This window comes from Olea europaea, unplaced genomic scaffold, assembly GCF_002742605.1.
Source record: "Olea europaea var. sylvestris unplaced genomic scaffold, O_europaea_v1 scaffold2378, whole genome shotgun sequence".
In the NCBI taxonomy this organism is placed as follows: domain Eukaryota; kingdom Viridiplantae; phylum Streptophyta; class Magnoliopsida; order Lamiales; family Oleaceae; genus Olea; species Olea europaea.
In genome coordinates, this window is record NW_019241924.1 from 15980 (window position 1) to 27003 (window position 11024).

At 32.0% G+C, this 11024-nt stretch overlaps 1 protein-coding gene across 1 annotated transcript in view; it reads left to right on the forward strand.

The window, feature by feature from the left end:
* Positions 1 to 3664: 3664 nt before the first annotated feature.
* The window catches only part of LOC111381809 (cullin-associated NEDD8-dissociated protein 1-like), a 15956-nt gene continuing 8596 nt past the window's right edge, over positions 3665 to 11024 (forward strand). Inside the window, exons 1-11 of the mRNA XM_023005642.1 lie at positions 3665 to 3870; positions 4846 to 4946; positions 5030 to 5199; positions 6575 to 6785; positions 7987 to 8152; positions 8921 to 9050; positions 9128 to 9242; positions 9317 to 9474; positions 9555 to 9678; positions 10233 to 10283; positions 10358 to 10460. Coding sequence (XP_022861410.1) covers positions 4911 to 4946; positions 5030 to 5199; positions 6575 to 6785; positions 7987 to 8152; positions 8921 to 9050; positions 9128 to 9242; positions 9317 to 9474; positions 9555 to 9678; positions 10233 to 10283; positions 10358 to 10460 — 1264 coding nt within the window. The 5' untranslated portion in view covers positions 3665 to 3870; positions 4846 to 4910. The remainder of the gene's footprint in view (positions 3871 to 4845; positions 4947 to 5029; positions 5200 to 6574; positions 6786 to 7986; positions 8153 to 8920; positions 9051 to 9127; positions 9243 to 9316; positions 9475 to 9554; positions 9679 to 10232; positions 10284 to 10357; positions 10461 to 11024) is intronic.

An 11024-nucleotide genomic window follows, 5' to 3' on the forward strand; every position in this document is an offset into this window, starting at 1 on the left:
AAATTTGGGAGGGGAAAAATTACATCCTGAAAAAAATGTAAAATTACTTGGAATGAAACAACTCTATTTCACTTTGATCCCCGCAGCAATCAATATGAGCAAGATGTTGAAAAAATTATTCATTTGCAAAATGTTGCAAATCAATTACTTGATGCATTTGTTGACACAAGAAAAGTGACGAAATTATACATACCAGCAGAAAATATTCCAACAAAAATTGATATCCCTATAGAATAATCTGCTTTAGCAAATAAATCTCACATACGCCAGATGCGTGATTGACCAGTTGGTTCAAAAGACTCAGTACCTCGAAAAAAAGGTATAGGAGAAAAAATCAACCAAAACTTCGGAAGAATTAAAATTAAAAAAAATTGATCAATCAAATATTAAATATATGGTTCCTGAATAACAATAAGTGTTGGAAAATAATGAGATTTCAATAAATTATATTTTATTTCATAAATTATGAGAAGGGAATAATATTATCATAGACAATATTTTCACCTTTAATGTGGCTCTTGATATTATGCAAAATGAAGATCGTGAACCACAATCAGTTAAAAATTGTCAAAATAGAAATAATTGACCAAAATGGAAAAAAAGCCGTACAGGCAGAATTGAATTCCTTAGAGAAACAAAAAGTGTTTGGACATGTAGTTCAAACACCTAAAAATGTAATCCCTATGAGATACAAATGAGTTTTTGTACAAAAGAGAAATGAAAACAATGAAATTACAGGTACAAAGCCCAACTAGTAGGTCAAGATTTCTCACAAAGATTAGGAATTTATTATGAGAAAACATATTCTCCCGTAATGGACACTATCATTTTTAGATTCTTAATTAATTTGACTATGTCACGAAAGCTTGATATGTGCCTTATGGATGTAGTAATTATATATTTGTATGGTTCACTTGATAGTGACATATATATGAAAGTTCCTGAAAGATTTAAGATGCCAGGAACAAACGATACATGTCTGAGAACTATATTCTCAATTAAATTGTAAAAATCATTATATGGATTAAAACAATTGAGATGCATGTGGTATAATCGTCTTAGCAAATATTTGTTAAATGGAGATTATAAAAATGACAATGCCTGCTCATATGTTTTAATAAAGAAAACAAATATTGAATTTGTAATTGTGGCAGTTTATGCTGATAATTTAAATTTAAATGAAACTTCTGAAGAGCTCAACAAAACTGTTGATTTTTTGAAAATTGAATTTGAGACGAAGGATTTGGGAAAAAACCAAATTTTTTCTTGGATTTCAGATGAAATATTGGTTCACCAATCTACGTATACGGAAAAAGTTTTAAAACGTTTTTATATGGATAATACGCATCCATTGGCATCACTTATGGTTGTTTGATCACTTGATTCATTTTGTTCACTTGAGGATGGAGAAATGGTTATTGGTTTTGAAGTATCATATTTTAATGCAATTGGAGCACTAATTTATTTTGCAAAACTGCACTCAACCTGACATAGTTTTTTCTGTGAATCTCATTGCAAGATATAACTCTATACCAGTTCAAAGACTTTAGAATGGTGTTACATATATTTTTTGGGTATTATTGATTTGAGATTATTTTATTCTCAAAACTCGAGATTCGTTTTAGTGAGATATGCAGATGCATGTTATCTATCTGACTCATATAAAGCTAAAAAACAAACAAGATATGTGTTTACATCGACATCTCAAATATCATGGAGATTCGTGAAGCAATCATTGACATCAACATTTTCAAATCATTCTGAAATTATTACAATCCATAAAGGCAAGCCAAGAATGTGTATGGTCGAGAAACATGACCCATCATATCCAAACATTATGCATGTTAACTTCAACAAAAGATAAGCAAAAAATTTTGTATGAAGACAGTTAAGTTTGTATTGCATAACTCAGAGGAGGTTACATCAAAGGTGACGGGACGAACCATATTTCTTCAGAATTCTTTCATACACTTGAGTTTCAAAAGAATGGCGACATCAATATTCAACAAATTCGCTCAAGTGACAATGTAGCCGATTTATTTACAAAAGCACTGCCAAATCTACATTCAAGAAATTAGTTCATGAGATTGAAATGCGTCGACTTAAAGATTTTCAGTGATCAACATCAGGGGGAGTAATTGTACCATTTTTCCTTCGTATATGTTTTATCCCACTGAGTTTTCCTAATAAGGTTTTAATGATGCAGCATTTATTTTTAATACTCTAAAATAACTGTACTATTTTCTTTTATTTGATTTTTTTCATCAAATTTTTATCAAACAAGATTTTAACGAGACGGATATTTTATAAAAGTTTATTAGAGTTTACTGGTGAATGACAATTATACCCACACAGTCCCAAAATTCATCCCTATTATCCATGATTCTGCCCTGTAAATATAGGGCTTTGATTATTGATAAAACACGCAAGTCTATTGATTTCTCTCCGTTCTCTTATTTTTTCCCCTTTTTTATAACAACATTTAATATTTTTTTTGCGAGTTTAAAAGTAGAAAATTTTAAGCATTACCCATAATTAAATTATAGGCTCTAGAATGCCTCATTTATGGGTCAAATAAATTTTTTTAAGAAAAAATATTTCATCTCAAATTGTAATTTAATTTGATGTTTTAATTCTCATTTTTTTTTCGTGATTTTTAGTTTTGACTAGTTTGAGTCATGTAGTTGGATATCTTAACTTCTTGAATATTTCTTAACTAGATTTTCTTCATTGCATAAATATTATCGAGTAGCGCAACGTGTTAGGTACATGTATCGAAAAGGCCTATATGGAAAATGTTTATTAAATATATTTGAAAATGTTATGGGTAAAAAGGAACCCGAATTGGAACCGATGTTTGGATTTGAGTTTTGGTTCTAATGTTTACAATGACTCGAATGGAAAATTTACGAAATACGTGAAAATATAATGAGTAGTTCACATTATTGAAATACTCATACTAACTCACTTGATATCCAAGCCTAGTAAGTGGTAGTTGTATTTGAGTGATGTTGATGGCGGTGGACTAGTGGAGTGGGACGAAGAGCAGTTGTGATCAATTATTTGAGTAATTGTGATCAATAAAATTGATAATTTGTGATTAATAAATAATATGTGATTTATGACTAAATTTGTAATTGCGAACACACAAATTTTATTTTTGTGATTGTGACTTTGAATGATTTGTTATTATGACTGCGACCATAAATTGTGTGTGACTTGTGACCATGATTTGATTAATTAAATTATTGATCACAAACTATTATCATAAGTTACAAAATGCGATCAAACTTTTATCCGGGATCACAAATTGTGAATCAAGTTTTAAAAAATTTACAAGTTCTTTAGTTTTGAAAATGCAATTTGAAGTATTTGTAGTTACGTACTAAAATAAATTTCAAAAATACTCCTTGTCCAGACCAAAAAATAGGGGGCTGAAGTGGCACATCTCAAGTGAAATCAATTGAAATAAAGGGCTGAGGTGGGCCCCCTGTTTTTAGGCCCGTCCCCAGGCCGGATCTGTAGCAAGCTTCAATAAATTTAAACAGGCCAACCCAAAGTCGACGTGGGCAAGCAACTGCTGTACTTTTATAGGCCGAGGGCCCAAATTGCTCAGCCCCCCTTCTCTGAGGCGTGGAATTAGCAACCTAAAAGAAGAAAAAGAAAAAAGAAAAAGGAAAAAACAATCGCCCCACCCCTCTCTTACACAGACACTCTTCACTCTTTCACCATCACTCTGGCTGGCGTTAGGGTTTTAGCTAAGCAAAAAGCACTAAACAATCGATTGATTAATCGTATAATATATAATAAATCCGCATAGGCAATCTCTCATACTAAGCGATTCTATGTGATAGTATAAACACCCAAAAAGTAAGCTCGCTCTCTACTCCCTACTTCGATTTACGCTGTGAAAATTAACAATTGCATTGAGGATATACAGGTGTGATACTATCGGGTTTTCTGTAGGGAATCTAGTTACGGTTTTCTTTTGGTACAATGTTATTTATAGTTTTTTGTTAGCATGTATTCTCGGGGCGTTCTTGAAATCCTAATTTTTATAGGCCTTTCTATATGCATCTTCTTTTTCTTGTTGACTCTTCGTGATTTCGTATTTCATGATATATAGATTAGGCAATTCTTTCTTTTGTATTTTTGAATCATGGATTTCGAAATGGATAGTGTGCATATATGATGCCCAAAATGATTTTATGTTGCTTTTATTCTTTTCAATTATGTGTAAACTGGCATGTTGACTTTCTTTTCATGATTTGGCGTTACTATTTCATTTTTAAAGGCACTGCTATTCGTGATCTATAAAATTGTTTTAATTTTTAGTTTAATATGTTTTACCTTTTACGTTAAAATAGTCATATTTTGTCATTTCTACACTTTCTAGGATCCTTCATCTTGGTAACATGTTAGATTTGGCTTCAGAAGCAACATCGTATTTGTGTTTATTTTTCTTTAATTTCAATTTTAAATTTCAAATATCTTCCTCTGAACCAAGAATCAACTTGGCTGTGCTTTAATATATTTATTTTATGTAAGGCTTTGATATTAAATTCCTAGCCCTTAATGTTAGCCTTTTCTTTTTCCATCTTTTTTGCTAAGTGTGTAATAATTTACCTTTGTTTCCTTGTAGCTGTTACTAAATTCACTTTGTCCAATGGTGAACATATTTCATCATCATTATTATTTTTGTTATGCAACGTGCTAACAAGTTTAATTTCTGATTGAATTCTTTTTACCCTTAATAATAAATTAATTCTGTGCTCTTTCTACATTATCAGAATTATTACCAAGTTGCTAATTGATATGCTAACATATACTTTGTCCTTCCTTTAGTAGAGAAACTGTTTGGTTCTGCTGGTATCCTGTAAGCTGAAAGATCCTTTAAGAGTTCTGCATAGATGGCGAATTTAACCTTAACAGGCATACTTGAAAAGGTAGCCATGGGTGCTGCATATTCTGTCTTATTTTTCCTTTTAACAGACTTGTGATTTTCAATTAATTTGTGTATACAATGCAGATGACAGGGAAAGACAAGGATTATAGATACATGGCAACTTCTGATTTGCTTAATGAATTAAACAGAGAGGGCTTCAAACTTGATGTTGACCTTGAAGTAAAGTTGTCTAATGTTGTTATCCAGCAACTTGATGATGCTGCAGGCGATGTTTCTGGATTAGCTGTAAAATGGTCGGTGCAAAGATAAATTCTAGTGATGTTCACATCTCTTGTTTTATTTAGATACATGATTGTTTTTTCTTGAATTATGTTACTGATTGATGTAGTTCCTTATTCTAAGATTTAGATATTCATCGCTATTTTCCCATTTAGCCCTTGTTTGAGCCCCATTTTCTAAAAAAATGGATTTTGTAATTGTGATTTTTTTGGAGATGCGTGATTAAAAAGGAAAAGTTTAGTTTTACGTGCAAATTATTTTATTGGGAGAATGTGTGGTTGAAAATGAGTTTGAGAAAAAATGAGTTTTTGAATAATGGGTCTCAAACAAGGGCATAATTTGTTTCTTCCTGCTTTGCGCCTATCCCTTCCTTTAGGATGAGTTGTTGGGTCCTTTTTTTCTATATCCCTTGTGCAAACATGTATTTTATTCATGCTAACATTTTGTGTTCACCGACTGTTTTTCATGATTTTACAATTGTGTTGCCTATATTTATATTTCATCTTATTTGAAATCTAAGATTGTAGTTTTGGGCAATGAGTCCTAGTATTGGAATCTTCAGATTTAAAATAATGTTTAAATAGGCACAATCGGGTACATGGGTATTTTTTCTTCATGAGGTGAGCATAGGCCTCAAGGCATAACCTCACAGCCAAAAAAATGTCAAAAAAAATAAAAAATATTGAATTGGAAAATAAGCTCATAATGCATCATAAACAAAATTCAACAGTATAAAGAAACTATTATTTTAGTCCATGTGGCAATAGACTATTTCCAAATTGGTTTTGTGAGGAATACAATTTTTTTATGTTTTAGCTGGCAGTTTGGGCTATTCTCAAAGTGTGTCAATAAAAAGTGTTATGTTTTGTGGGCCACAAGCCTTGAGGCGGTGCTGTGAGGTGTGCGCCTCACACAATTGAGGTGTAAACTTCTTAAAATTGCCATAATCAGTGCCTTTAGGCATTCTTGCATGCTTTACTTTGAGGCAGATCTTCAATTGGGTTTTTATATGGGGTACTAGAATCTCCTTTTTGGGTAACATGAAATTCAGCTTCCGTTTCTTTTGACTATTGTGGAATTTAATGTGTTAAATGTAAATTTATTTTCCATCCTGATTAGTTGCTTCACTCGACCCTGAAATACGAATGTTGCTTTGTCCATGTGAGCCAATTTGTGATTGAAAAAGCTTATAAATCGTGTTCAAGAAGTCTATTTACATTGGCAAAAAATTTAGAAAATATTATCGTCTTTTATTTTGATAATGGTTGCTTTATTTCTTTGATTTGGGATTTTATTGTTACAAATTGCTAAAGTAGGACTCCAGAAGATTTTATATCTGCAGCTGCATTCTTATTATTATTTTTTATTTTGCTTTGATGTGATATTTAGTCTTGCTCCATTGGTGAAGAAAATTCATGAGCAGCAGATTCTTGAGATGGCTAATAAGCTTTGTGATAAATTACTGAATGGGAAAGAACAACATCGTGACATTTCAAGTATTGCTTTGAAGACAATTGTTTCTGAAGTTCCTACCTCATCCATTGCACAATCTATACTTGTATCCATATCTCCGAAGTTGATAAGAGGAATAACTTCCCAGGTGAGTTACTATATACCATTCAGCTTCATTAGTATCGTCCAAGGGTAATAGAATTATCTGATGATGGTTCTCTTACAACTGAATTATTGTTTAACATTAGCACATGGTAGATGGTTTGAGATTCCAGAGGAGTGATGTTATCTCCACATCCCTTTGAAATGGAGAATGGCCACATGAGAATCTTTACTGTGTTTGATAGATGATGCTGATTTGTTGGTTTACGATGATCGTTGATTAATTGTCAAATCTTTCTAAGTAAACTTACATTCTCTGAATTGACTCAATGCATTTGAGCAAAGTTTTGCTCTTTTAAAATATGTAAAGATGACATCCGCATCATAAAGCATCTTTAAAAACAAGAGCAATTGATCTCTTTCACAAACTAGGCATGCATGGGTGAATGACGTGTTGTTAACCATGAATGAAGTGGAATAATAATTTGTTAACATCCTTGACTGCAGAGGTACACGATGCCAACACAATCCGACTTTTCTCTCTCTGTGACATATGATTTTCACGAGTGCTCCAATGGTGCTAGCAAGGGGCCACTTCATTAGAAACTCTTGCTCTCTGAATTGGCTTTAAAGCTGATCAAACATTATTTGCAATGAGCTTTTATTTTTAAAATCCTTGAAACTTCTTTGTTGGAGCTCTCATGTTGGTTTTATGGTCTTCTATTTATTGGATGTGAAACAAGCGTTTGAGGCTTTCTTCATTTGACATGAAATAATACCTGCTCTATCATGATGCTTGAGGATGTTCAGAAAAGAAATGGTGTATTGGAGAATTCAAAGATTGTCAGTCCCTAGGTCCGGCAAATATAAATCAGGAATCCCACTGTGTTCAGTGTTCATATTTTGTAATACGAGCATTAGCATGAAAATAAATAATTACTACAACAATATACTAAGCCCCTCTTTGGCCTCCATTTTTAAAAAGTCATTTTCCTCTAACTTAATTTCAATCACACATTTCATGGGATCCTCAATTATTAACTTTTCAACCGCACAATCATCAACTTTTATCAAAATCTGCTAAAAAAATAATTTTTATTTAAACCAAACAAGGGCTAAGTCTTTTTCCTGTTAATTTTTTATTATTATTATTTTTTCGGGGAGTTGGTAGCAATATAACTAATTGCAAATTTTTTTTATGCTCTTAGAAGTTTATTACTTATTTCAACCAATCTTTCCTTTTTTAGGGAATGTCCACTGAAATCAAGTGCGAATGCCTCGATATATTGTGTGATGTTCTTCATAAATATGGAAATTTAATGGCATCAGATCACGAGGTATTATTAGGTGCATTGTTGCCCCAGCTGAGTTCCAATCATGCCAGTGTCAGGAAGAAGGCTGTTTCATGTGTAGGTAATATCAACTGCATGTGCAAATCTTTTTAAATGGTGTATTAGTTTCTAAGAAGCATGGATATGGATACGTAATTTGAATATGATACAACTTTTTAAAATAATTTAGGATATGCGGATATTATGTGTTATAAAATTCAATATAATTTCATTAATATAGAAGCATAATAATAAAAATAAAATAAAATGCTAGAGCATTTTATCTTAATCCTTAATTGTCCAAACTTCATTTACTTCTACATCATCGACATCAGCTTCTTTATTATCCTTAAAATTAATATTCTCAAACTCTGACTCATTTAATAATAAATTAGCAACCTTAAACAGTTCAACACCTTCAAGAGTATTAAATGAGTCTCTGTTAATGACCCACATTTTAAATTCTATTTTTGAATAAAGATCTAATTTTCTTGATAAACTAATAATGTATTTTCAATAAATGTTATTAATATTCAACAAGTTATTAAAATAATTTAAAAAAAATATTTGATAGGTATCAAAAATAAATATAAAATATAAAATAATAAAAAAATACTTGTCCTATACGTATCGAAAATTAAGAAATATAAAAATATATAAAATAATTAGAGAACATGTATCTAGTGCATATCGGAGGGTTCTCGAGCTTGGATACGTATTGGATACGAGTATCTAATGAGTTTATGAGTATCTGTGCTTCTTAGATTAGTCTTTCTATATTTTGTATATCTTGATCGGGTAGCCATGATATTTCCTATAAATCTAATTAAATTTAACACTCGGCCTTCAGCGTCCCTTGCTTCAAGCTTGTCAGATGATTTACTGGCAAAAGCTACAGTTGAAGTTGTTCGGCTTTTGAGAAATAAGGCCATAAAACCAGATATTACACGCACAAACATTCAGATGATTGGGGCTTTAAGGTATGTAATTGTAATTTGATTTCTTTAATAATGTTTGTATATGTCCATGAATAACCCATGAATCTTTGGTTTGTAAGTCGTGCTGTTGGCTATCGTTTTGGTGCCCATCTTGGAGATACTGTTCCAATATTAATTAGCTACTGTACACATGCATCGGAGAATGATGAAGAGCTTCGTGAGTATAGTTTGCAGGTATATAATTTTTTACATATCCTTTTACTATTGAAGTTATGTTAGAATGACTATTGAATCTTTTTCTATTGTAGGCTCTTGAGAGCTTTCTGCTGCGGTGTTCCAGGGATATTTCTCCCTATTGTAACGACATCTTACATCTTACTTTGGAATATCTTAGCTATGATCCTAATTTTACTGATAACATGGAGGAAGATACAGATGATGAGAGTTATGTGGTGGAGGAGGATGAGTATGTAATGCACTTATTTGCAATTCTTAGTTATTTATGGTAAGAATTTGAAATAATGTGTTATCTTCATGGATCTGTAGCGAGAGTGCTAATGAATACACTGATGACGAAGACGCGAGCTGGAAGGTCCGCAGAGCTGCTGCCAAATGCTTAGCAGCCTTGATTGTTACCCGCCCGGAGTTGCTATCAAGGCTATACGAAGAGGTATTCATTGTATAAGAGTTTTGAACATGGCTTTAGTGAATCTGGACCATTTGCCTACTGGATATTGTGGAAATTTATTACAGTATCAGTTACATGTCTAAGGACCATTAAGTCCTATAAATCTTCATTAGACTTAGTGTTCTAATTCTCTGTCAAACTCCTGAAATGTATCACTAGATGCTTGTTATTATTTTATTAAAGAAAATTGCTCGTACCTTCTTTCAAGCACTATCTATATAAGCAATTCGAACACTTCTGATTTACTTTCTGAAACTTTTTTAAAATGTCGAAGTTATTTGTTTTCTGGTAAATTTAAAATTGTTGTAAAAATGAATTTGTTTATAAAGTTGTCTAATTGGGAAGTTTATGTGACTATATGATCCTTACTGTGGTGCCTTCCTGGAATATTATGAATGCTAGAGTTTCAGTTTCTAATGTTGTTATGGAACTACTTATATAAGATATTGAGATGTTGGAGAATAGGTTTCTTTTTTATGCAATTGACTAAATTTTAATGATAGAAGAACATGGCTTTTAAATATATTCATTCTCAGGCTTGCCCAAAGTTGATTGATAGGTTTAAAGAAAGGGAAGAAAATGTCAAGGTATGACTGAATACACAACTAAACCCTTTATAATACAACCGCTTGGTTGACTAACTAATATTTTTAAGCTGCAGATGGATGTGTTTAATACCTTCATTGAGTTGCTGCGACAAACGGGAAATGTGACTAAAGGACAGACAGATTTTGACGAATCAAGGCAAGAATATGGTTCTTCCAGTTTGACTTGTTAAATTCTTGTACAGAGATGTATTTTATTTAATTCTTCTCGAATTTTGATTATTGAAACAGTGTTCGTTGTGTTACATCTTACGTAAGGCAGGGCTGAACTGGACCCTAAAACAAATACTGAATTGAATGATTTTGAATATCGATTTATTAGTAAAAAACCTTCTCCAACTTATGAATTGTCCACAACAACAAAAGCACTTTTCTTTCATATACTAAGGGATTTCACTTGGAAAAGAAAATGGGTTCGGGTCCGTGACAATGGGTTCCAGTTACATAAAAGATATACTCAATGGCCTCATTATAAATTATCATTGAAGGAAATTTGTACTATTTTTCTGCTATCTTGCTATCAGCATTAGTATTTGGAGATAGGTCCCATCTAGGGAGTAAATAAATCAACAAATGATTAAAGCTAGTTGGAAAGCTGATTGCAATTGGCTTGCGAATTTAATCCACTTTAAACGAACTCTGCTTTTTTCATCTAGGAAAAAAAAAGAATTTAGTGTCCTTCGCCCTGAATCACATAAGAGATTCTTTAATAAGATACATGCT